The sequence below is a fragment of the Heliangelus exortis genome, chromosome 16, assembly GCF_036169615.1.
Source record: "Heliangelus exortis chromosome 16, bHelExo1.hap1, whole genome shotgun sequence".
Classification (NCBI taxonomy): Eukaryota; Metazoa; Chordata; class Aves; order Apodiformes; family Trochilidae; genus Heliangelus; species Heliangelus exortis.
Genome location: NC_092437.1, coordinates 2,133,697 through 2,158,858, shown reverse-complemented (window position 1 = coordinate 2,158,858; position 25,162 = coordinate 2,133,697). Strand labels below are relative to the sequence as shown.

General features: G+C 64.2%; 2 protein-coding genes across 6 annotated transcripts; one reads left to right on the top strand and one right to left on the bottom strand.

Annotated features, from left to right (window-relative positions):
- The first annotated feature begins 2,735 nt into the window (after positions 1–2,735).
- Positions 2,736–6,140, top strand: LOC139803683 (bactericidal permeability-increasing protein-like). Its single transcript, XM_071760061.1, has 15 exons — positions 2,736–2,928; positions 3,090–3,204; positions 3,280–3,408; positions 3,490–3,645; positions 3,758–3,821; positions 3,940–4,000; positions 4,182–4,273; positions 4,401–4,601; positions 4,698–4,757; positions 4,988–5,155; positions 5,307–5,374; positions 5,548–5,590; positions 5,699–5,762; positions 5,840–5,916; positions 5,996–6,140. The coding sequence occupies exons 1-15, from the start codon at positions 2,736–2,738 to the stop codon at positions 6,035–6,037; spliced, it is 1,533 nt and encodes a 510-aa protein (XP_071616162.1). The 3' UTR covers positions 6,038–6,140.
- A 996-nt stretch (positions 6,141–7,136) lies between these two features.
- Positions 7,137–23,929, bottom strand: BCL2L1 (BCL2 like 1). Of its 5 annotated transcripts, none has more exons than XM_071760062.1 (3): positions 23,783–23,929; positions 22,234–22,906; positions 7,137–8,883 (listed from the first exon to the last, which is right to left on the bottom strand). In XM_071760062.1, exons 2-3 carry the CDS (start codon positions 22,798–22,800, stop codon positions 8,746–8,748), a joined length of 705 nt encoding a protein of 234 aa, XP_071616163.1. In that variant the 5' UTR covers positions 22,801–22,906; positions 23,783–23,929; the 3' UTR covers positions 7,137–8,745. The 5 variants fall into 5 exon arrangements, with proteins under 5 accessions (XP_071616163.1, XP_071616164.1, XP_071616168.1 ...); XM_071760063.1 differs by having other exon boundaries at positions 22,234–22,911; positions 23,783–23,921; XM_071760067.1 differs by lacking the exon at positions 23,783–23,929 and adding an exon at positions 23,510–23,623 and having other exon boundaries at positions 22,234–22,911.
- Between the last annotated feature and the right edge of the window lie 1,233 nt (positions 23,930–25,162).

Genomic DNA, 25,162 nt, shown 5'->3' with positions numbered 1-25,162 from the left:
GGCCTTCGGGGGGAGAGAGGGAGGGGCTGTCGGACCCCGAGGATGTTCCCCCAGGGAGCATGAAACTGGGAGGAACCCATCCGGACCAGTGACGGGCTGGGGTGCTGGGTGGGGGTCTACCATGGCTTGGTCCCAGTTTTGCCCAGTGCTGCTGGGGGGTGATTTGCGGGTGTCCCTGTCCCAGCTCTGTGTCCCTTCAGAGCTGCTCTCGGGGTCCCTGTCCCCTTCCCGGACTCACACACGGGGGGCTGGGGACAGGAGCACCCCGATTTCAGCGAGGGAAAAGACCCGCGCTGGGATGTGTCCCCGGGGAGGGGGCAAAGGACAGGACAAAGACTGGGAGGGGACAGTGCTGGGAGGTAGGTGTGGGGCTCTGCCCCGGGTCCCCGCGGTACCACCTGGCTTCCCCCCCGGCGTCCTTGTGGCTCCTGCGGTCAGGGCTGGGCTGCGAGAGTGACGCCGCAGGGGACAGTCCCACGACGAAGCCAGATTGAGCCCCGGGGTGCTGCTGCCCCTGTGGTTCCGGCTCCTCTGCAAAGCCTCGGGAGCGGCCAAAACGTTCTGGGAGAAGGAAGTTGCATCAGGAGTTGTGCAACCCCCCAGGGCTGGGGGTGTCCCTGGGCAGCGGTGCTGACCTGAGCTGTCCCGTGACTCAGAAGCTGCTGGGGGACACGCTGCATCCTGCTCCAGATCTGCACGGGCCTGGCTCTGGGGGTGTGTGTGTCACATCGGGGTGCCTCGGGCGGCCCTCGGGACAGGAGCCAACTTGGAGCTGCCGTGGGGGACACTGCCTGTCCCCCAGGGTCCTGTAACCGGGGGGCTGTGAGGCTGTGAGCGGCCAAACAGCCCTGGCTGTGGGGGTGTGCACGGGTGTGTGGGTTCACGGGTGTGTGGGTTCGCGTGTGTTTGCAGGGTCACGTGTGGCTGTTCCTCTGTGTGCCACTCGTGGTCACCCAGCCTGGCAGACCCCTGGCCCTGCCAGCCTTGTCCTGGCTGTGACAGCAGCGGGGACTGCGGGGGATCTGTGGGGGCTGGGCCCTTGTGGATGAACCTCTCCATCAGCCCCGGTGTCCCCTCTGTCATGGCTGGGTCCCCTCCACCACCCTCTCCGTGTCCCCTCTATCACCCTCCGGGTCACCGATCTCATCCCCACTGGTTTTCTCGCCGTCACCCCCATGTCCCCTCCGTCACCCCCGGGTTCCCTCCATCTCCTCGGCCTCTCCGGTTCCCGGTGCTGCCGGGTCAGTGGGTCCCTCTCCCGGTGCCCGCTCGCACTGCACGGCCCGGTCCCGGCTCGGCCCGCTCCCCCGGAGACCGCCGGGACCGGGCGGGCTGGGTCTGGGGGGCTGTGCCCGGAGGGGGGGCGGTGCAGGGACTCATCCCCAGGGCACAACAGCCGCGTCCTTGCTGCGCTCCCGGTGCCATCTGTGCCCGTTCGCTGCTGGCAGAGGTGGAAGCTCCAGCTGGAGGTGAGGGGCTCCGTGCCAGCCCCGTGTCCCCTTTGCTCTGCCCAGACCCCTACCCAAGCCCCACGTTCGCCATCACCGCCATCGGGCCTGGCTGAGCCCCACGCCACGTGCCGGATACACGGGAGAAACCCAGGGAGGGCCCAGCCCTGCGGGCACCTGCACCCCGACCAGTCCCTCTGTGTTTTCACGGGACCTGATTCATCATCCCGGAAGGGATTAGGGACCGGGGAACCGGGTGACGTTCTGGTCCGACCAGCCCGGCTGCCCCAGGATGGACATCGGCGTCAGAGCCGGTCCCTGCCACTCACTGCCACGCACAGCCCTGGGGACATGATGGAGCTGGGACCCACAGAGGGACCCACAGCCCCCCCAGCACCGGGCACTGCGACCGCCTGCCATGGTGAGGGTCGGTGTGGGGCGGGGGCAGCTGGGGCTGGAAGGCGGGCAGGGGGCTGGGGGCAGCTGGGATGCTGCTGGGGGCTGTGGCCGTGGCTGGGGGGTCCCAGGCACACGGGAGGGGCTCTTGAGAGGTCTGTGAGGTGCACTGTGTGGAGCTGTGGTCTCTCCAGTGGGGTTGGCTGTGGGCACTGTGTCCCCCCATGGTGCTGGGATGGGGGCCTGGCCACCCCCAAGGGGTGACCCCTGGTGTTGTCCCTGGTGTTGTCACCAGGCTGGACCTGAGGTGCTGTCTGAAGGACTTTTCAGAGGGGATTGCACAGTTCTGCTCTCACTCTGATGGTCCCAACCTTCCCTTCACACTACAGCCTGGGGGCTGCTGCTGCACCCCAGCCACCCAGCCCCCCACCAAGGTTTGGGTGACCCCACGCAGGATCCTGACAGCCCTTCCCAAAGCAGGAGCAGCTGCTGCTCCTGAGTGCATTCCCTGTTCCCTGGGGACCAGTCTGCTGTGTCCCCCTGATCCTCCATCACCCTGGGCTGGGCACAGCCAAAGCCCCCTGGGACCCTCTCCCAGCCGGGTCCCCACATGCCAGGCATGGGGAGCCTTGGAAGGTGTCCCCTGTCCTCTGAGCACCCCCAGGGAGACCCCACCTTCCTCTGCTCCCACAATGGGAGCGAGTGAGGAACAAGGGGGGAAACATCTTCCCCTTTGAGTCACGCGTTGGGCAAGCTCGGGCTTTTGGTGGCCACAGGGCTGCGGTGTCCCCTGCATGTGCGCAGGAGGCTGATGTCACCTGGGGCTCCCTGTCCCCAGTATAAATCCTGGGTGGGTTGGTGCACAGGGGCTCCACGAGGACCTCCTCAGCCATGTCCTCTGCTCCAGCCTCCAGGTCCCAGCACTGTCCCCATGGCACACTGGGTCTGGCACACTGGAAGCTCTGCCTCCTGCTCCTGCTGACCGCCTGCGTGCCTGCTACTGCCACCAGTACCAGTACCAGAACCAGCACCAGCACCAGGCCCGGCATCGAGGCCCGGCTGACCCAGAAGGCTCTGGAGTTTGGTGGGTCTGTGCCCCTGGCTGGGCAGGGCTGGGGGGATCCGGGGTGATGCCCAAGGACAGGGGGGGGTGGGGTGTCCTGGACTGGGCTGCTGCCCCCCCCCCAGCACCCTGGGACCCCCAGCCCTGTCCTGGGTGTCCCCTTGACCCGTGCTCTGCCCCAGGCCGACGCTTTGGGCTGGAGCTGCTCAGGTCAGAGCTGCAGAAGGAGCATGAGCTGAACCTGAGGGGTTCCTACAACACCCCCCTCCTGGGGACACTCACCTACACTGTGCCCCGGTAAGAGCCACCCACGGCGTCCCTGTCCCCGTCCCTGTCCCCATCCCGGGTGCAGCAGCTCCCTGTGTCCTGCAGGATCCACATCCAGGAGCTTCAGATGAACGACTCCACCGTGGCCTTTGCTGAGGAGGTGGGGGTGAGGCTGGAGCTGCAGCGTGCCCGTGTCCTCCTCCGTGCTGACTGGGGAGCCCAGCTGGGTGCCCTGTGAGTCCTCACCCCCCTGGGGAGCAGGGATGGGGGTGTGGGTGGCTTGGGTGTCCCCGTGCTCACCCGCTCTGTCCCCAGCCAGGACAGTGGCTCTGTTGAGCTCCACATGCAGGACCTGTCCCTGGTGGCCGTGCTGGGGGTGGGCACGGATGACAGCGGCCATCCCGTGGTGTGGAGTGCTGGCTGTGACACCCGTGGCACTGACCTGCACTTGGAGTTTCACCACGGGCACAGGTGACACCAGGACCCCTGTTCCCTTCCCATCCCGGGCTCTGGGGGATGCTCTGGTGGTCAGGGGGGGTCCGGGGTGGTGGGGGGTGACCTGAGGATCCTGCTCTGCCCACAGCTGGCTCTACAACCTGCTGACCCCCCTGCTCCGGAGGGCTCTGCAGCAGCAGCTGAACAAGCAGGTGAGCGCTCAGCCCCTGACCCCAGTGGTGTCCCCGTGTCCCCCCTTCCCTGGAGGGGTCAGAGAGCGGCTTGGGGACCCCTGTCCCTGGGCTGCCTGACCCCCTGCTCTGCTTCCAGCTCTGCCTTGAGCTCCGCAGGGGCATCGACAGGCTGGGGGCTGCCCTGAAGGAGATGAAAGGTGTGTGAGGGGACCCTGGGGACCAAGGTTGGGGCAGGAGGGGGCCACGCAGGGGGCTGGTGACCATCAGGGAATGCAAGACCCCTCTGTGGGGTCGGATCTCGTCACCCTCCACGTGGAGAGCCAGGGGGGGTGTGGGGATGTGATCCAAGTCCCCTCAGCCCCCCCTGTGTCCCTGCAGTGACCACCCAGGTGGACGCCTTCGCTGCCATCGACTACTCCCTGCTGGGACCACCGGCCATCACGGGGGAGCACGGGGACATCGCCCTCAAGGTGACACCATCCCCTGGGACAGCCCCGGGAATGGGGTGTGGGGGAGCCAGGCTGAGCCTGGTGTCCGTCCATCCATCCATCCATCCATCCATCCATCCATCCATCCATCCCTCCATCCCTCTCACAGGGGGAGTTCTTCAGGGTGGGCAAGGCTCAGCAGGACCCCTCCTCACCTCTGCCCATGGTGCTGCCCCAGCTGCTGCCCAGGCTGCTGCCGGGGACACACGGGGACACGCTGCTGCTGGCTGTCACCGACTTTCTCACCAACTCAGCCGCCTTCACCTACTTCACAGCCGGGGCTCTGCGCAGGAACATCTCCGGTGACACGGTAGGGACAGCTCTGGTGGCAGCTGTGGGGCAGAACTGTCCCCCTGGCGTCCCGTTGGGGTGTCCCCAGCACCCTGACCCCTCTGCTGCCTTCCAGCTCCCGCGGAGGTTCCCGCTCCAGCTGAGGACCAAGAGCATGGGGGTCTTTGCCCCACAGGTGGGATGGGACACGGGGAGAAGGGGACACAGCTGGGAAGGGACACGGGGTGGGACACGGGTGGAACGGGATGCAGGTGGGATGGGATGTATGCAGGTGACCCTGGGCAGCACAGGATGTGTTCCCCAGGGCAGGGTGGTGATGGGCCACACGGGGGAGGTGCCGGGTTCCCGAACCGGTGCTGATGGTACCGGCACAGCTCGGTGCCAGCCCAGCCCCCTCCCCTCCAGCTGCAGGAGCGCTACCCGGAGCTGCCCATGGAGCTGCAGCTCTCTGCCCGCCGGCAGCCTCTGCTCTCCTGCCACCCCCAGGCCCTGCACGGGGCCCTCTTCGGCTCTGCTGAAGCCTTCGTGGTGCTGCCCGATGCCACTCGTGTCCCTGCGTTCCTGCTGGACATCGTGAGTCTCTGGTGCTGATGGCACAGGGTCCTCTGCCTGCACCCCAGGCTGGGGCGGTGCTGGGGTGACCATGGGTGATGCTGGGGTGACCCTGGGTGATGCTGGGTCACAGACATCTCCCTGCTCATCCCCACGTCTCTCCTCACCCCAGGATGCCAACGTGACAGGGAAACCAAGCATCAGAGGGAACAGGCTGGGGGGCACAGTGAAGCTGACAGGGTGAGTCCCCAGCTCTGGGATGCACCCAGGAGCTCCCATTTCCCCACCTCTGGCCATTTGTGCCCTCATCCTGCCCCTGGCTGGATGCTCAGCTGGACCTGGGGGCTCAGCCTGTCCCTGCCCCTGGAGGGGACAGTCCCACCCCCACCTCTCACCCTGCTCTCACCCCCCAGGCTCAGGGTGACACAGGTGACATCACGGGTGGGCCCGGTGGAGGTGAGTGGCAGTGCTGGGGCAGCCGAGGGGGCCCTTGGGCTCTGTGTCTCCCCGGGGGGGCTGTGGGGACCCCGGGCTGGGCTCAGGGGGTTTCCTGTCCCCCCATAGGTGAAGAGGTTGGAGACCCTGCTGAAGTTCGGGCTGTGGCTTTTCGGGGTGCCCTGGGCAAACAGTGAGTATTGTCCCCAGACTGTCCCTGTCCCCCCACCCCCCAGAGATCCCCCCCCCATTGCCCTGCTCTCCCCACAGAGCAGCTCCAGGCCGGTGTCCCCCTGCCCATCCCCCGTGGCTTCAGCCTGCTCAACCCCCGGCTCTCTCTGCAGGAGGTGGGTGCCACCCTTATCCCCGCGTCCCCCATGTCCCCCGTGTCCCCCGTGTCCCCCTTCTCACCCCAATTCCCCACAGGGCTTCGTGCTCATTGCCACGGACCTGCAGTACGAGCCGTGACACGAGTCACAGCCTGGGAACCAGCCCGTCCCCCCCGGCCGTGTCCTTCTCACCGTCCCAGGGGACCCGATGCCACCGCAGTCACGGGCAGTGGGACCCCTGACCCCTGTGCAGGGCTCCGAGCTGGGAGGGGGGCTCAGCCGGGATGTGCTGCCTGTCCCAGCCCCCCCCCCCCCCCCCCATCCCCCGTGTGGGTCCCGTCCCCTGGGCCGGGGGTCCCGCAGCAGAGGGCCGGGGGGCTCATGGGGGGGGCTGGTGGCCCTTGGGGACCAGAGAGGGGGTGTCTGTCCCCCGCTGTCCCCGCCCGCAGCAGCGGCTGCAGCTCCCCGGCAGATTCCCCGCTCGCCCACGGGATGGTGCTGGTGTCCGCCGGGCCGGGGCTCCGGACAGACCCTGCCCGGGACCGGCTGCTGCCCCCCCCCCCGGCTCTGCATCCCGGAGGGGACTCGCGGGGGGGTTCGTAGGGAAAGCGGGGCCCGTCCCGCTGGTGCCCCCCGGACTGGGGCATCCCGGGGGCTAAGCCCACCTGGTAGGGTTCAAATTGTGCTTCCCCTCCCCCCCCAAAAAAAGGAAGCCCCCCCCCCCCCAAAAAAAAGGAAGGTGGTGCTTGGGGGTGTCCCCTCATCCCAGCTCAGAGGGGCAGAGCCAGGGGGAGTGAGGGGCAGCCCTGGGGGGCTGTGGGACTCAGCAAGGCCCTGGATCCCTTCTGGATGCTCTCCCTGACCCCCAGGGTCTCTCCCCACCCCTCTGCCCCCCCCTGGATTCTCCCCCTGCCCCTGGAACCCCGAACCACCCCCTCCCAGCCCATCCAAGCCTGACTTGATCCCCCAGCTCCCCACCCCAGCACCATGACCCACTCCCAACATTTAATCCCCAGCAGGCAGCACCTCACCCCCCAACCCTTGGGATAACACCCCCACACCCAGACCCCCCCAGCCCTTCCCCAGACCACACACACACGGGGAGGGGGGGAGCTTCCAAGGGAATCTGGGGTATTTTGGGAGCTCATTCCAGCAAATTTCAACTCGAAAGCCCTGGAGGACCCCGTTCCTCCTCCAAAACCCCAATCCCTCCCCAAAAACCACAGCACTCTGGGCAGTTTCAATGACAAAGAGTTTATTAGTGGCCTCACCTCCACCTGCAAACCGAAGCTTTTCCACAGGGCTAATGCTAAAACCCCCATCCCCCCCGTTGGATCCCATCCCAGCGGATCGGCGGGTGCCGGGATCGGATCCAAGGCGGGGGGACGTGAGCCCGTGCTTGGTGAGACCCCCCCTGGAGCCTCTGTTTCCCCCCTCCCAGAACCCCCCCTCTGCCACCATCCCACCTTGGCCTCTGCAGGGAGCACGGTCCCACACATAAATACGACAGACAAGATAACAAAAATAGCATTAAGGAGTATTCACAAAAAAAAAAAAAAAAAAAAAAAAAAGAATTAAAAACTACTCGGATATGTACAGCAGAGCACACACAGCTGGACCCCCACGGGGGTAAGGGGAGGGGGGGGCTCCGAGGGGTTTTTGGGGAGGGGGGATGTTTTGGGAGGTAATTTCAGCTAATTTCAACTCGAAAGCCCCCGGGGAAGGGGGAAGCCAACACCTCTGCACTGCACACACCCCTCACAGCCAGGCCATGGGGCAGGGGTCTGCCTGCACTACAGAGACCCCCGGGGAGGGGGCCTGGTGGGGGGGATGGTCCCAGCCCTCGCTCCCACCTCCCTGGGGCACTGGTGGGGTGGTTCTGTCACCCACCCTGTAACAGGCAGGGGCACTGATGCCCACCCTGTCCCTTACACCTCTCCTGGATCACTATTCCTGCACTTTTTGGACAACCTCCCCCCCCCCCCAGCTCTCCACAGAGCCCCTTTTAGCAGGGTGGGGGCTGGGGAAAGTGCTTCCCCCCCCTGCCTGGCTCCCTCCTTTGCTGCCTGGAGGAGGGGGCATGGCTGGGGGGATGAGCAGGGCCCCACAATCTACATTCAGAGGGAGGAGGATCCCTTCAAACCGGGCCCAGCACCCACTGTCACCCCCCAGGACCAGCCCCCCAGCTGCTCTCTGGGGACAAAGGGGCTGAGGGGGTGACACCCCGGCCTCTGCCTCTTCCTCCCCAGGGACTTTCTCTGCTTGGAGGGAGCAGGGACAGGACGGAGACACTGCAGGGACACTTGGTCCCCCCAGCAACCTGCCTGGGCCCAGGGGGTGGTGGGGATGGGGACACGGAGCCTGGACCCTTGGGACCCTTGCTCTGTCTGGGGGACACGCACACACACACCTTATATTAGTGACACATCTACACACACACACGCACTCACACATGCAAAAATAAGTCTGTTTATTCTTTTCAAAGTGATCTGGGGCTGGGACACCCTCTGACCAGCACTGCCCCCACCACCTGCACCCCCAGGGCCGCTGGCCGGGGGGCACCTTTAAAACACAAGGGGAAGGGAAAAGGGGGTGGGGGGCTGCCAGGAGAGGGTCTGCAGCACGGAGGGAGTGTTGGGGGGGTTGGGTGGGAGGAAAGAGCTCCGTGGATCAGGGTGCTGGCCCGGGGGAGGGGCTGTGTGTGTGTGTCCCCCCCGTGCTGAGGAGCGGAGTGTGGCGGATGTGGCGGTGAAGGCGCGGCCGTCCCGGTGCCGGGGAGGGGGACACGGTGGTGGTGGTGGTGGTGGTGGTCCTGGTGGTGGTCCTGGTGGTGGTGGCGGTCCCGGGTCACTTGCGGCTCAGCAGGGATCCCAGCAGGAGCACCCCGGCCACCGTGGCCCCGGTCAGGAGCCACTTGTTGAAGCTCTCCTGGCCCTTCCTCACCTCGGCAGCAGCATCGTTCCCGTACAGGTCCACAAAACGCTCCTGGGGGGGAAGGAGGAGGAGGAGAGAGGTGAGGAGAGGGGAGGGAGAGGGCGCTGGGACCCTCGCTGCTGCTTCCCAGGGCTCCCGGAGGGGAGAGGGCAGGAAAGGAGGGGTGGGGAGGGGGTGGGTGATGGGCACCCCGTGCTGGGAACCACCCCGGGAGGAGCAGGGGATGCCAGGGAGGGTTTGGAAGGAGAAGAGCAGGCAGGGCAGGAGCTGCACCACGTGCCCTCTAAAATTAGCAGTGAAGTGTGAGAGAAATCGTGGCAGCAGGAAAAGGCTGGGCAGTATCCCACGGGGGGAGCAGCAGTGGGGTGGGTGCAGCAGGAGCCCACCCTGTGCACTCCCTCCCTGTGCACCATCCCCAGCGGGTGCTCCGCTGCTCCCCAGTTATCCTGACGTGGATTCTGTGGATCCCTGTGCTGAAGGTAGACCCTGGGCTGGCAAAGCCCTGCCTTTCCCAGGCTCCAGGCAGGCCAAGCCCCAAGCCCAGCCAGGAATGTGGTGACTCCAGCCCAGCTTGTCCCCCCTGGACACCTCTGGCCCCTGGGCTGCAGTGAGAGCCACCTGGATGGGGGGTGACAGGGCCGGGGACACGGCCACAGCCATGGCCTGGGGGGCGTGAAGGTCAGAGACAGAGAATCCCACCAGAGCTGAAGGACCCAGGCTCTCCCCCTGCCCCACAGCATCCCCACAGCACCCACCCACCCCTCCTGCTCCCCTGGGACAGCTGATGAGACCCCCGGGCCACACACAGGGACAAGAGACGTCAACCTGAGACCCCAGCAGCTCCTGGGTTTATCAGGACCCAGCAGCAGCCCCAGAGCCAGCAGGAGCTGGAGCCCTGAGCTGGGGGGCAGCAGGGCCCAGGGCTGTCACCCAGGGCTGTCACCCTCCAGCCCATCTTCCCAGCAGCCTCTCCCTGATAAGTGGATGCAGTTCCAGTAACCCGGCAGCCCTGGGGAAGCAGAGATAAGCCCTGGCTGAGCTGTGCTTCTGTCACCAGCCAGGGGCAGCATCCCTGCCCCCCGGGGCTGCCTGGGTGCTTCCCACCCGTGGGAAGGTGGTGACAGTCCCCTGGCTTCCCCGGGGCAGGGGGGGAACCCCCTCACCCTGCCAGGCACAGAGGCAGCAGCCAGGCATGCCCATTCCCAGGGGCTGTGTCCCCTCCTCGGCCTCCCCCGAGGAGAAATCAGGTATCTGAAGAGCCTGCCAGGTGAGCTGGGCACCTCACCCCACCAGACACCATCTCCAGCACCTCGGGGCTCCCCTGGTTGCCTTTTGCCACCCCCTTACCACGAGGAGGTGTCAGCAGCCCCAGGAGCAGGGTGCTGGGACAACAGGGACTTTGCTAACCCACCCCAGGCCGTGTCACTGCTGCTGCCACCCCTGTGGCTCTCAGCACCCACACAGGGCAGCAGAAGGCAGCTCATGTCCCACTGGGCCCTGCTGTGCCCCTGCCCGAGCAGGGCTGCTGCAAATGGATGATCTCTGAGGTCCCTTCCAACCCAAAACCAGTCTGGGATTCCACACCCTTCTGCTCCAGGGCTCTGAGCCCTGGGAAGGTCCTTCCATGGGACACACGTCCCAGGGATGCCAAGGGAGGGAGGAGGCTGCACCCTGGGAGGTGTTCCCAGGAAAAGGCACTTTGCTGGAGGGGGGAATGAGCTCTGTCCCACCCAGAGCCCCACAGAGTCCAGGAAGGGACCACAGAGGCACAGAGCCAACACCAGGAGAGGCCCTGGAGCTGGGCAGGGAACAGGCAGGGAACAGGGAACAGGCAGGCCCAGCCCAGCCCCTGTGCTGCCGAGCTGGGGGAAAGGCAGTTCCAAGAATCATGTTTTGAAGCCCACAGCTTCTAAGAAAAGGAAGTGTTTGGTGCACAAGAGATAAATGGCAGAGGGTGAAGGCAGAGCTATCGGGTGCTCCAGGCGGAGCAGAGCACGACAAGAGCCCCGGGTGGGCAGGGAGGGGACAGGAGGAGGGGACATTCCCCCCCTGGGATGGAGCAGCAGAGGCTGGGGACACAGCCCCACGCTTTGGATCTCTGCTGGGAAGATATTCCCTGGGAAAGGAGACCCCAGAGCAGGGAGCTGGAGGTTGGGCACAGGCAGCTCCCACACCAGCCCCGGCCTGGGCTGCTCTGCACCTGAAGCCCCAGTGCTCCCAGTCCCCATCCTGACCTCCCCAGTCTGGTGTTTGGGATCTCAAGGCTTGCCCAGACACGTCCAGATATTTCTGGCCTCCCTCAGTCACCTTTATCTGGGAGGAAATATTTGGAATTCCTGAGTCGATCACAAGGACTGTGGTAGCAACAGCACTGGGTGTCCCGGAGCACCCTGAGGACAGGATGTTCCAGCACCACACACCCGGGGATGGACACCTCGGGGGGAGCAGGATGCTCTGGGGAGGTTCTGTCCCTCACCAAACCCAGCCCCAGCTCAGGGATGTTTTCCTTGCAGGGAGGGGACTTTCCCTCCAGCTCTCAGGGGACAGAGCCCCTGGAGGTCCAGGCTGCAGCAGTGCCAGAGCCCACAGAGCTGGGCCAGGGAGGTTCTGCAGGGCCAAAAGCTCCCAGGACACCTGCAGTGCCCCAAAACCCAGCCCAGCAGAGGGGGGCACCCAGCAGAGGTTTAAACCCTGCCCAGTGACACAGCCGGGGCTGTGGCAGAGGGGAAGGAGCAGCAGAGCTGAGCCCCAGTGCCTGGGGGGGGAGAGCAGCTCCACAGGCACTGCTCAGGCTGAGGTTTGGCAGAGGAAACGGGAAGGGGAAGACCCGAAGTTTCAGCCTCTTGCTAAAATTTCATCTGGTTTCATTCATCAGCACTGCCCCAGCACCTCCCTGGGCCGGGCTGGATCCCATTCAGGGCCAGCAGAGCAGAGCAGGTTCCTCTTTCCTGATAAACCCCAGGAATGGGGGGGATGAGGATTGAGGAGGGGAGGTGAAGGAGGCAGATGTGGGCACTGAGCCCCCCAGGGCAGGGCAGGGAGGGCAGCGTTTGGGTCCTCAAAGTGTCCCCAAGACACCATCGCAGAGCAGGGAAGAGCCAGGCTCTGCCAGGGCTCCTCATGGTGAGGCTCTTGGTGTGACTTCACCATGGAGACTCTGACTCCAGCAGGAGCTACACCCCTGCCAGACACCCACTCTGCCTTCCCCACCCAAAAGATCTTAAGATGTTCCATCCAAGAGGGGTTGGTTCTGCAAGCCCTGCTCTGGGACAGCTCAGTGTTCTTCCTGGATGGCACCCACAGAGCCAGAGCAGCCCTCACCAGGCAGTGAGTGTTTCACCTGCAAACAAGGTTGTTTCTGCTACACCCGGGCTGTAACTACAGCTGTGTCACTGCTGAAAGGTGTGGGCTGAGGGCTGGCAGGGAGCAGTCACCTGGAGGGGCAGATGTGTGTGGAGGAGCTGCTGGGAACAGCCCTGTGCTGGGACAAGTGTGGAAAAAGGAAAGCAGCAGCTTGGCACAGAACACAGCAAAGCCCTGCACCCCAGCAACCTGCTCCCTGATCCCCTGCACCACAGCAACCTGCTCCCCCTGACCCCCTGCACCCCAGCATCCTGCTCCCTGACCCCCTGCACCCCAGCAACCTGCTCCCTGACCCCCTGCACCCCAGCATCCTGCTCCCTGACCCCCTGCACCCCAGCATCCTGCTCCCTGACCCCCTGCACCCCAGCAACCTGCTCCCTGATCCCCTGCACCCCAGCATCCTGCTCCCTGACCCCCTGCACCACAGCAACCTGCTCCCTGACCCCCTGCACCCCAGCAACCTGCTCCCCCTGACCCCTCTGCACCCCCCTAATCCCCCTGCCCCCCCAGCTCGCCTCAGGGAGCAGCATATGGGAGCCTGGAGGGGGGGGAAGGCAGCTGGGATCTCACAGGAAAAAAATCCATGAGTATTCCCAAAGGGTGCCAGGGGGATGCTGTGGACACGGCCCTGATGGATCCTGTGTCCCGGGGAAGGGACACCCAAGGTCCCTCTGCTCCCCCAGACACAGCAGAGTGTGGTGGCCCTGAGAGCAGCCACATCCATGGAGCCCCTGAGCAACAGAGCAGGGACAGAGCAGGGACAGAGCAGGGACAGAGCAGGGACAGTCAGAACAGGAGCAATCAGAACAGAACAGTCACACCAAGCAGGGACAGCCAGAGCAGGGACAGTCAGAGCACACTGCCTGTAGCACCCAGGCAGGACCCCAGGAAAAGGCACGGAGCCAGTCAGGGGTCCCCAGTGTCACCAGGGACTGGGGCAGGGGCTCTGGGGACAGCAGGGTGACATGTGCCAGGGCTCTGGAGAGCCAGCCCCAGATGTTACACAAATGGTGACCTCCTGGGATCACCTCCTGATCTGCAGGACAATGGCAGAGACCACCACAGCCTGCAGCCCCTGCCCCCAGTGGGGCCTGGGGGGATGATGGGGTGCTGGGTGTTGGGGTGCTGGTCCTGCCCCAGCTCCAGGGCTCTGCACGCCCAGAAACCCATGGGACACATCCAGCACCTGGAAAGGGTTCATTGCCCCAAAACATGGCCTCTGCCCCCCCAGCCACACACTGGGGCTGCCCTGGGGGGCTCCAACAGCCCAGGGGGGCTGCAACAAAGATCTGGGGGCTCCAACAAAGCTCGGGGCTTCATCCCTGGGGGGCCCAAGCCATCTCTTCTCTACCCAGAAGCACCCCCTGGGCAGCAGCCCCCAGCCCTCCTGTCAAACTGCTCCATCACCAGCTCCAGGGAAGCTGCAGCACCCCCACAGCACTCAGCACCGTTTCAGCCTTTTCCAAAGAGATGAGAGGGGCCAAGGTGAGAGCTGTGACCCCTGTCCCTGCCCCTGTCCCTGCCCCGGGAGGCTGCTGGGGACCTGGGAACTCTGCTGCTCCTTCCAGGAATCTGCTGAGACACCCCCAGGGGTGCTGGAGCAGGAGGTGGTGCCAGTGACAAACTCCTCTGCACCCCTCTTCCAGGGGTTTTTGTGCCAGAACCGAGCAGGCTGAGGGTGCTGAGGGCTCCTAGAGGGGCCTGGGCTGGGACACAAAGGCACAGAACACATGGGGCTGAGCAGGATCCACGGGAGAGATTAGCACCTGCTGGGAATGGGATTGTTTTCCAAAGGGCATTAAGTGGAACAGGCAGAGGGAAGATGTTCTCTGGTGCTTCCCCCCACAGCACAGATGGTGTCTGAGTCCCTCTCCTGCCTTGTGCCAGGGGCACACTCGGGGGGGACTTGGGGAAGGCTCTGCCTTTGATTTCTCTGTTCCCCACCTCAATTTTCACCTTGTCACCTCTCTCCTCAGACCTCAGACCCTGCCCTGGGGTACCTGCAGGGCCCCTCCTGCCTGGGAGTGAGCCCTGGATGCTGGCAGCAGAACCACCCCAATGCTCAGAGGGCTGAGCACCCCCTGAGAGGAGAGGATGGGGAAGTTGGGGTGGCTGTGAGCTCAGAGCAACCTTCCAATATCTGCAGGGGCTACGGGAAAGCTGGGGGAGGGCTTTGGACATGGGGGGGTAGGGAGAGGACAAGGGAAATGGGTTAAAACTTGGAGAGGTTTGGGTTAGAGACAGGGAAGCAATTCTTTGGTGTGAGGGTGCTGAGCCCCTGTCCCAGGCTGCCCCATCCCTGGCAGGGTCTCATTCCAGGTTGGATGGGGCTTGGAGCACCCTGGGCTGTGGGGGAGGTCCCTGCCCATGGTTGGGAATGGACCTGGATGAGCTCCAAGGTCCCTTCCAACCCAAACCAGTCTGGGATTCCACGATTCCTGGGATTTGTATCCTGCTGGGAAGAGCAGCAGTGCCAGGGGCTGAAGGAGCAGGATGGGTGCAGGGATGGTTCCCAGGGGGACTGGGTCTTGGGGAAAGGCCACTGGGTTCTTCTGCCTGGAGCTGCTGGTGCTTGGGGCAACCTCCCCAGGGCTGCTGCACCTCTGACATGGCACTTGAATGAAAAAATAAAAAAAAGGGGAAAGGGTGGAGGGGCAGGAAGATGTGCTCATTCTGTTTTCACTTCCTGTTAGTCCACATGAAATCTCCAACGATTCAGGCCACTGAGTCCCTTTTAGCAAAACTCTTGCTGACTTGAGGGCAGGAAGCAGAGGAGGCAGCTGATGCAGCAAACGTGGAGCAGCACGAGAAGGAGACCTTGTGCTCTGCCCTGGGCTCCTCCATCCGTGTTGTGGCATGAAATAATCATTGGCTGGTGCACTGGAAGCTTCTAAATGAGGTCAGTTGCTCTAATAAAAGATATTAGCTCTCCAGCAAGCTAAATACCCTGTGAGCCACACCAGCAGGGGTGGCTCTGATGCCACACAGCTCTGAGGGCTGATTTACAGCTACCAACACCTCATTTTCCCCACAGGTGTCACGGGGACATCACCCAGGGCCACACACACAGCCCCTGTGCCAGCCCCAGCCACAGTCACTCAGCAATGTCACCTGCTGCCACCAGCCATGCTCCCTGCACAAGGCTCCTGGTGTCCCCAGCCTCCCCAGGGAGAACTCCTGAAGTGATGCACAGGGAGAGCTGCTCACCCTCTGCCTCCTGAAAGGAAGATGGAGCTGAGGGGTTGGTCCCTGCTCCCCAGGAACAAGGGATGAGACAAGAGGAAAAGGCCTCAAGTTGTGCCAGGGGAGGTTTAGGTTGGAGCTGGGGAACAATTTCTCCCTGGAAAGGGTTGTCAGGGCCTGGCCCAGGCTGCCCAGGGCAGGGCTGGAGTCCCCGTCATCCCTGGAGGGGTTTCAGAGCCCTGGAGATGTGGGGATGAGGGACATGGGGCAGTGGTGGCCTGGGCAGTGCTGGGGGGGAAGGGTTGGACTGGATGGGCTCAAAGGTCTTTTCCAACCAAACTGATTCAACAATTCCACAGCTCTGTGGTGAGTGTGAGGGAGCTGTGTTCAAGCTCAACAAGCTCCATGTCAGCCCTGGCCTCTTCTCTGAGCTTCCCCCATCACCCTCCATTAGGGAATAACCCCCTTCCCTCTCCTCAGGGAAGCAGCAGCTCCAGCAATCCCCTCTCCTGGGGTGCACAGCTCCAGGACCCCTCTGCCTCCCAGCCCCAGGGAGCAGCTCCTGCTCTGAGCCCTCAGGGTTTGAGGTGTTTGGTTTCAGTGTGCAGGGAGAACCTTCCTGCTCTTGGTGGAACAGAGGACACCTGCCTCAGTTTCCCTCAGAGCTTGGGGCTGGAGCTCCAGAGATCAGGAGAAGGGGCAGAGGCTGAGCCCCTGAGCTCCTCACCTCCAGAGCACCTCCCCGGGCAGGAGGCTCCTGCCAGAACCCAGCTCCTAATTGGATCCACTCAGAGGAGAAGCTGGGTCTGCAGACACAGCTGAAACACAAGCTCGAGCAAGGAGGAGGATAATGCAATAAATCCAAGCAGCTTTCCCCAAGGAACTTCCCTCTTGGCAGATGGAGCCCCTCACCGTTCCTGGGCATGCTGAGTGACAGAGGGACAGGGGGTGGCTGAGTGAGCAGCCCAAAGCCTCCTGAGAGCCTCCCAGCTCCAGCACAGCTCCAGCACAGCATCCAGCCAGTCCCTCTCTGCCTAATGCTCCAGATCCATCCCTGCCTGCCCCGGAGGCAGCAGCAGCAGCAGCAGCAGCAGCAGCAGCAGCATTGCTGAGTGCATTGGGTTTCCCATTAAAGAGATGCTGGGAGACAGCACCGGGCTGGTACACGTGAGCACGTGTCCGAGGGAAGGCACGGGGCTGGGGAGAGCATGGAGCCAGCACCCAGCACCCCCTCCCACCCCAGCACCCCCTCCCCACCCCGGCAGCTCCCCACAGGCTGCTTGGCCATTTTCTCTGTACTAAATTAACCATGAGGATAAGCAATATACTTAAAAATAATAATTAGGAAAAAAAAAATAAAATATATATATATATAAATAAATAGAAGGAGCCTTTCCAGAGCAGCACAAGTAGGTCACAGCTCCCCAGCAGGCAGCGGGCACAGCTCAGCCCCCTCCAACCTCCCAGCAAAGGATGGGCCTGAAACCTGCACCTGCACCCCGGGGAGCCCAGCTGGGACCATCTGCCAACGGCTCTGCCCCCACAGCCCCTGCCCCCCCGGCAGCCCCTGCCCCCCCCGGGCCCTCCTGTGGCCCAGAGGAGCCCCCTCCCCACCCCAGGGAGGTCAGGGCCAGCCCCCAGCAGAGGCAAAGCCCCCGTGTGTGTGTCCTCCCTCCCGGGCACGCTGTGGGGGAGGCTGTGGTTCTGTCCCAGCCCCTGATGGGAGCCCCTGGAATCCCAAGGACACTCAGGAGGGGGAATTCAGAGCCATCTTGCCCTCCCTGCACACCCTTCCCTGCTTGGTTTCCCTGTCCAAGGCCAAGCAAGGAGTGCCCTGGCAGGCAGGGACACTGCTTCCCTTTCATGCCTCCCCAGCCCTTGTTAATCTTTAGTTGCTGAGAACAATGGTGCTGCAGGGTAACATCCTCTGGGAGGCAGGAGGAGCAGTGGCTGGGGCAGAGCATGCAGAGCATACCTGGGCTCTGAATCAGCCACGGGGAGGGCAAAGTCTCCACTGCTGTGGGGATGTCAAAGAGGGGAGGGAGCAGCTGCCCCCGGCCCCGTTCTGCTCCCGGGGCAGCAGCCACCACCGGTCCCTCTGCTCTGGGTCCAGCAGGTCTGCAACACTCCTGCAAGAGATCTCCATCCCTTCCCCCAGCTCCTCCTGGGAATACTCGGGGTTTACAGCCAGTGGGGAAAGAGCTGCGAGAGAAACGCTCCCTGCGCACGTCAGGATGGGGCTGTGCTTGCAGCCCTCGGCAGCCTGGTTAAAAAATAAAAATAAATCAAAGCAGGGAAGCTGAAGCAAAGGCCTTGAGGCCTTGTGGCACTGCTGAGCCCATACCCAGCGTGGCCCAGGGCTGCAGAGAGCCCCGTGGCAGCACCCAGACACACACAGAGAGCTGTGGAGAAGAGAGCAGGAGGCTCCATCCCAGCACGCTGGCTGGGGCAGGGATGGGGACATCCCGAGGCTGCTGGGATGGGGACAGACCCTGGGCAGTGCTCAGGGGGGACCCAGCTCCAGTTTCAGAGCAGGATGCTCAGGGCTGACCTTACCAAGAGCAGCTGTGAACACAGAGCAGCAAGGAACAGCCTGATAATTATTTCACAGGGCCTTGGGGTTTTTTTTTTTGCAATGACACTCCATGCCTCGGATTAAAGAACCTGCATGCTTCAAGAATCCAAGTTCCCAGTGGCTCCCCTGGGAGGGAAGGAAACGTTATCCCTTTTGCTGGAAGACCCCGGGGTTAAGTGGGGCTGCTCTGAGCTGCAGCCAGTGCTGGGCAGGAGCTTTCCCTGCTCCAGCCTCAGTGTTAAGGAACGTTAGCAAAGTGCTGGGCACGCTGCAGGGGGGGGGGACAGGCAGGGCCCCAAAGAAGGAGAAATGGGGAGAAAAGCAAAGCCCTGAAAACTGCACACTGGCCTCTGCATGGCTCTGGAATGCTGCTGCGGGCCGGGCAGGAAGCTCCAGTGGAAGTCATTCCAATGGCATTTCCTGGAGAGAGCTGCAGAAAAACCTCCCAGGTCGCAGGCAGGGCAAGGAGCTGCCAGGGATCTGCCAGGGATCTGCCAGGGATTTCCAGCCAGGATGCAGCTCCCTGGTCCATCCCAAGCCCCAGCCCTGCCAGCAGCAGCTCCCAGCAGGGGGAGGAAGCCCCTGTCCTGTGGGGGGACACGAGGGGCTCAGCTGGCAGGGGATGGGTGCTCTTTCATCCCAAGCAGGTGGTGACAGCGTGGGCATCGTTTCAGAGAGTAAAATAATTCCAGAGGACAGAGAGGAAAGCACTGGTGCAGCTGAGCCTGGACACCCCCAAAACCCAAGGGGTGACACGCAGAGCTCTGGCAATCAGGATTTGTCCCAGGGGAGCTGAGAGGCTCTGCTGTGCCCCTTCATGCACCCCCAGCTCCTGTCTGGGTCTCGGGGCACAGGGCTCAACGTCACACTGCCCAAAAAGCTGGAACCAACAAGGCATGAGGAGCCTGGGGCTGCAGGGATGGGCTGGATAACAGAGGGGCTGAGGGAAGCTTGTGTGGGACACCAGGACAACAGCTCGGGGCCAAAAGGATTTCTGAAGAGCTGAGGATCCAGTCTGGCTCCCAACCCGACACCATTGAGAAGGTTGGATCAAGAGCACAGGATGAAATCCCAGCTGCACTCTGTCATATGACACAGGCTGAGTCATTTCCTACCATTCAAGAAAAAAAAAAAATTAAAAGGACAGAAAATGAGTTTGCTGCATGGACATCTTCTAGAGGGTTTTCCCCAACCAGAACCAGCAGCTGCCATGCCCTGCAGAGCCACACAACCCCTCCATCCCAGCACCCTGCCTGGCCAGGGCCAGCCCAGAGCCAAGGGAGAGGCAGAGGCAATCCCTCCTCCTTCAGCCCAGTCCAGTTTGTCAGGATTCAGATGTCACAGATTGGTGACACTGTTTGCCTGGCACAGCCCCTTCGTGCTGCTCTGCACCACACGCCCTGCACACAGGAAGCCTCCTGCCTGTGTCCACGGATCTGACTCCAAATCCCACCCTGGAGGTAGCTGGAGCCTTGCAGTAAAGCTGGAATTCCCTGGAGGGGCAGAGCCAGCCAGGACCCACAGCTAAAACAGATCCCACCCACTCAGACCCTCTCTGCCTGCCAGGCTCACCCTCTGCTTCCCCCTCCTCCAGATTTCTCCCCCCAGGACTCCAGAACCCTGCTGGGATCCCTGCTTGCACCTCCACCAGCTGTCCCAGGGAATCCTGCTCTCTGATTCCCAGGGAATCCTGCTCTCTGATTCCCATGGAATCCTGCCCTCTGATTCCCATGGAATCCTGCCCTCTGATTCCCAGGGAATCCTGCCCTCTGATTCCCAGGACTCAGCAGGGCTGGTTATGAAACATCCCCCTGGGTCACCCGGGTTTGTTTTCTGATTGCAGAGAGGGCAGCAACAGCCCTGCTGCCACCAGGCACTGAGGTTTCACCCTGTCCCCCCTGCCCTCCAAGAAGGATTTCTGAAGGAGACTGCACCCCAGCAGCCTCAGCAGGCACCTCCAAAGGCAACCAGCACCCCACAGCCATCCCATCTCCTTTGTTCCACTGCTGGGGAATGGAGCTGGGAGGGAGCTGTGCTCTGCTTCCTCCTTTCAGAGGGGCTTTCCGGGAAGAAAAATGCTGCAAAACCCCAAAAAAACCACCTGAGGGCCCTGCCAAGCAGGCCTGCCACAACCTGCATCCCTCTGGGCCAGACCTGCCTGCTGCACCTCCCTCTGGAGAGCTTTGCTGGCAGGGGGACAGAGTCCCACAGCTCCAAAGGGCTCCCTGGGCACACAGGAGGGGCAGAGAGGGACCCTCAGTGTGAGAGGCAGCACGGGATGGCACCATCCCCTGGCAGGGAGGGCTGGCAGCAGGCCACCAGCTTGTTCCCTGCAGCTGAAATCATGGGAGGGAGAAGCAGAGCATCCCCAGGCAGGCTCTGAGGGGCTCTCGTGGCCCCCCTGCTGCAGTGTCCCTGCAGTGGAGAGGCAGAAGGGACCTGGGGAAACCTGAGAGGGGAGGAAAACCACAGCTGAGACACCAAACACACCCTGAGCTGCTCAAAGCTGCTTTTTTTCTTTTTTTTGGTGGCTGGTGGGGGTGGAACCCCCTCCACTACAGCCCAGTCCCCCCGCCTGGGCTGGGAAGTGAGAAACCCTGCTCAAGGTTAGAAGAGAGCAAAGCTGCTCCCTGGGGTGGGAAACACAGCTCATGGTGATCTCCAAAGCAAGAGCTGGTGGGTGGGTCAGATAGAGAGGAGTCCTGACCCTTCTGCAATCTGTTGAACAAATATTTGTTCCAAACAATTAATTTAAAAGATACACACACACACACACAAAATAAAAAAAATTGTAGAGTCTGAATCGTGATGGTTGGGGGTGGGGAAGAGAGGGAGGAGGTATTTCATTCCCTGCAAGCAGGGACCAGTGATTTTCCACCAGTGATTTAATCTAAATCCCCCAGAGAGTTCATTTACAAAAAATCAGATTGCATTATCGCCCAGGTCTCCAGGATACAGCCCGATCCGTCACTAACAGCAACAGCCACACCAGGCCTGGAAACCTCAATTTGATCACTCAATTCCAAGACTAATCTGTGGCTTTAAAAGCCAAAGCCAGAGGGGAGGGAAGAGGAGGAGGAGGAGGGGGGGGGGAAGGAACTCTGCTTTGGCCAGGGCTCTCTGCAGGATGAGAGCTGATGGGCCAGCTGCAGGCTGATGAAATGGTCACCAGATCCCGGGTTATTCACCCAAACCCAGCTCCTCCTGAGCTGCCCCACCCAGGCACTGCCCCAGGGCAGCCACATTCCTGGAATTCCTGCACCCTGGGTGAACCTGTTCCCTCTCCCTGGGTGCACTGGCTTCCCCTCTGCTCCCACGGCCCCGGCGTGGAGGACCCGGGCCCAGGGAGCTCTGCAGGAGAGTGCGAAGCACCAGGGTGGGCCCAGAGGTGCTGCCCCCTCCTCCAGAGCTGCTGCTGCTCCAGGGGATCAGCAGGGATGGAAGGCTGGGGCTCCCCAAGCTGCCAAGGAAGCCATTCCCTTCCCCAGCCCCCCCAGCCCCCCAGCCCTGGCCGTTCCCCAGGGCTCAGGTTAAGGCCAGGCAGCACCGACACTTCCCAGCCAGCACCAGGAGGAGGGAATCACCCAGATGCAGAAGCAAACTGGAGACATCTGTAGGTCACCCCCGGTCCCAGGCAGCGCTGCCGGACCCGGCATTTCAGGAATGCTTCCTGGAGAAATGCTTATTCATGTTAAAGCCTCACCACTGGGAGCTGACTGGGGTTTTGCTGCTGGGGCAGCTGGGAGCATCGCTCCTGCCAAGAGAGAAGCAGCTGCAGGTTCAGCAGCTTTCCCGGAGCAGGGGTTGTGCTCCCACCTCCCCAGCTCTGAACCCACCGGGATCTGCCCCGGGATTCGTTTCCCTGCCGGCCCAGCGGGAGGCTCAGCCCTGACTCCCGGAGGCAGAACCCGGGCGCTGCGCTGCGGGGAGGAGGGGAGGGAGCTCCATCCACTCCCTGCTGTGAAATGACACCAGGAACGGGGCCGAGAGCTGCGCTGGAAGAACCAGCCTGGGTGACATTACATTTCCAAGGGCTCTGGGAAACCAGGGCTTTTACATAACACCCGGGGAGGAGGAGACAAAGCAGGGATGGGGAAGGACACCCGGCACAAACCGTGTGTGGGGGATGGACCCTCACAGAGGGAGGGGGGGGGGGAGGGAAAATACCAGGGGGTCACTGCCCCAGCGAGCCCCAGGACAAGAGCAGAGCGAGGCAGGGGGTGTGTGGGGGGGTGTGTGGGGGCAGCCATCCCCCCTCCATCAGCAGAAGGATCTCTTACCCATCCGCCGTTCTCCTGGATCCAGGGATCGAGGTGGTCGGTCAGGTAGGTGGTCATCCAGGACACGATGCGCCCCACCAGCACCCGCATCTCCTTGTCCACGCTCTCCACACAGAGGGCCCCCCCGAAGGAGAAGAAGGCCACGATGCGGCCCCAGTTCACCCCGTCGCGGAAGAGTTCGTTGACGACCTGCTCGAAGCTCTGGTAGGCAGTGCCCAGGGTGATGTGGAGCTGGGAGGTGAGGTCGCTGAAGGCTCTCCTGTACCTCAGCTCGAACTCGTCCCCCGCCTCCCGCAGCGCCTGACGGACCCGGGACCCCGGGACCCCCCCCCGGGCCGGCTCCGGGCCGCTCCGGTGCGCGGGGGCTCCGTTCACTACGTGGGTGGGGGGCGGGTGCCAGGAGGGGCTCCCGTTGAGCACGCCGCCCGTCTCGGGCTCCTCGGGGGGGAGGTCAGTCCTGTGCTCATCCTCCTCCTCCTCCTCCTCCAGCTGGCTCCAGCTGTATCCCTTCTGCGAGAGTTTGTAGGACACGAAGTCGATCACCAGCTCCCGGTTGCCGTTGGACATTTTCACACCCGGGGCGGCCTCAATGAGTCCATGGTCCGGAGCAGAAGCAGATCGGTGCTCAGCGGGTCCCGGCGCCGCTTTCCTTCCCGACGAGGCGGGGGAACATCTGACCTTCGCACGGAGGGGCACCGGGGGAGAGGAGAGGCGGAGAAACGGTTACCGAGAGACGAACGCCGAGGGCTTCACCGCCGGGCTCAGATCGCCCCGAGGCTCGATGCCGAGGCTCGGGGCCACCGGATCGAAGCCGCCGCGACGCCCTCCCCCTCCCGGGAAACCGACCCGGAACCCGGGGACCCCCCCCGCCCCCAGGCTCCCTCCGAGCGGCCGCCAGCCCCGGGCTCTCACCGGCTGCGGGCCGGGCCGGGGCGGAGGCGGCTCTTGGTTCAGCCCGGCCGCTCTCCGCCAGTCCCGGAGCGCCGCGGAGGCGGAGGCGGCCCCGCCCCCGGCCCCGCCCGTTAAAGGGCCCGGTCCGGCCCTGCCTCCCCCCCGCCCCTCTCCACCGGCGTTGCCCAACGGCGGCCGCGGAAGCGGAGGGGGGGGGCGGGGGGCGGCTCCGTGCGGGAACCGCAGTGACGGTCACCGCGGCGCTGCCCCCGCCGGGCCCCCCGCCCCCTGATCCCCGCAGGCGGAGGGGAACCGAGGGGATAAATCCAGTGAGCCCTGACGGACGGGCTCGCAGGGCCCGGTCTGCCCGTCCCTGCCTCCTTACGGGAGCGATTCCGGCCGCTCGCTCCGGTGATGAAGGCGGCTGGGGGGGGGGGGCCCGGAGGGGGTCACCTGCCCCCCGGCCACCGCTCCGCCCCTCGCGGCCACCGTACCGGGGCGGGGCGGCGAGCACGGGGCCCGCGCACGAGGCCGACACGGCGCCCGCGCCGCCAGCCAATCACCGGCGGGGAGAGCCCCGAGGGGCGGAGCCCGGGGAGGAGCTCTCCCATTGGCCGAGCCGCACGTCCATCACGGCCCGCCCCGCCCCGCCCCTCACCTCCTCGGCCGGCGGGGGCTCCGCGTCCTTCCCGCCCCTGTCCCGCGGGCCCGGCCGGCAGCGACGCCGGGGGTCGCCGGGAGCCCCGCCGGGCCTCGGGCCCGCTCAGCAGTGCCCGGGCTCCTTCCGCATCTCCCGCCGAGAGGCCGCCGCGCTGCTGGGCCGCGCCGGGGGGGTGCGGTAGGGTGGGAGGGGGCGGTGCGCATGCGCGGGGCACGGCGGCCGTTACGGGGGGGCGGGGCGGGCGCTTGCGCAGGGCGCGCGGTGGCAGTGCGCAGGGGCGAGGCTCCGGTGCCCCCTGGCGGTAAGGCCTGGGCGGCGGGGCCAGGCCCGGGGCCGGGTCAGACCCCCGGGGACGGTAGTGAGTGCTGCCGCGGCCCTTTGTCTCCTGGCGGCAGTGCGGGTTTAACGTGCGGGCTCCCTGCCCGAGCGGCACGGCCTCGCCCGCTGCACCGGGGCCTGGCGGGCTGCGGGTACCGGGTACCAGCTCTGCGCGAGGGACCCGCCTACCGGCAGCTGATTGGCTGCCTCCTGACAACACCGAGCGCTGCCTCACCCGATTGGTCGGGCGCCGCCGCGCGGTGCTTTGTGGGAGTCGTAGTTCGCGCCACTCCCGGGGGCGGGGCTCTGCGCTCGGCCACTACGCTTCCCGTCAGGCTTTGCGGCTGCCAGGGCGGGGTTTTCTCATCCGGGTCTTTTGTCGACTCGCCCAATCGGCGCGCGTCGTGGGCGTGGCCTCAGATGTGATTGGTCGGTTCGGACCGAGGAGCTGCGTTTGAAATCCGTTAACGGCGGCGGGCGGAGGAGCCGCGCGAGGCGGCGGCGCTGAGGTGAGCGGCACCGGGACTGGTACCGGGCATTGGGGGGGGCACCGGGACTGGTACCGGGCATTGGGGGGGGCACCGGGCGGGCCCCTCCGCCGCTTCCCTGGCAGCCGCTGTCCGGTACCGGTGCCCGGGTCCGTGATCCCGTCGGGTCTCTCCGGCTGTGGGGGGTACCGGGGGTACGGGGGCCTGCTCGGAGCCCAGGTATCGGGATCGCGCTCTCGGTACCGCAGGGCGCGGCTGGGAAGCGGCAGCGGGAGCCTCTCCCGGCTCCGGGCTCAGGCGGTAACCGGGAGCGCTCCGCCGGCCGCGGTCGCCGGGAGCTGTGTGCAAAGCCCGGGGCCCGGGCCCGGGGGTGCTGGGGGGGTGAGCGCTGGGCTGAGCCCGAGCTCTTCCAACCCTCCCCAGGTCTCCGCACACACCGGGAGCAGAACGGGCCCCAGCCGGGCCGTTAACGGCTGCTCCAAACCCCCCGTGTGCATCCTGGGTTTGGAGCCACGGAAAACCGGGGGTGCTTCTCATTCCACATCCCGAGGAAAAGGAGGGAAGGAAAGCT

Bases quoted from the DNA above. Each gene is read 5' to 3' on its own strand.
- BCL2L1 (XM_071760062.1), bottom strand. From the start codon at position 22,800: ATGTCCAACGGCAACCGGGAGCTGGTGATCGACTTCGTGTCCTACAAA. The intron at 8,884-22,233 runs GTAAGAGATCCT...CTTCCCCCCCAG, and splicing joins TCCAGGAGAACGGCGGATGG to GAGCGTTTTGTGGACCTGTA.
- LOC139803683 (XM_071760061.1), top strand. From the start codon at position 2,736: ATGTCCTCTGCTCCAGCCTCCAGGTCCCAGCACTGTCCCCATGGCACA. The intron at 3,205-3,279 runs GTAAGAGCCACC...TGTGTCCTGCAG, and splicing joins CTCACCTACACTGTGCCCCG to GATCCACATCCAGGAGCTTC. The intron at 5,917-5,995 runs GTGGGTGCCACC...AATTCCCCACAG, and splicing joins CCCGGCTCTCTCTGCAGGAG to GGCTTCGTGCTCATTGCCAC.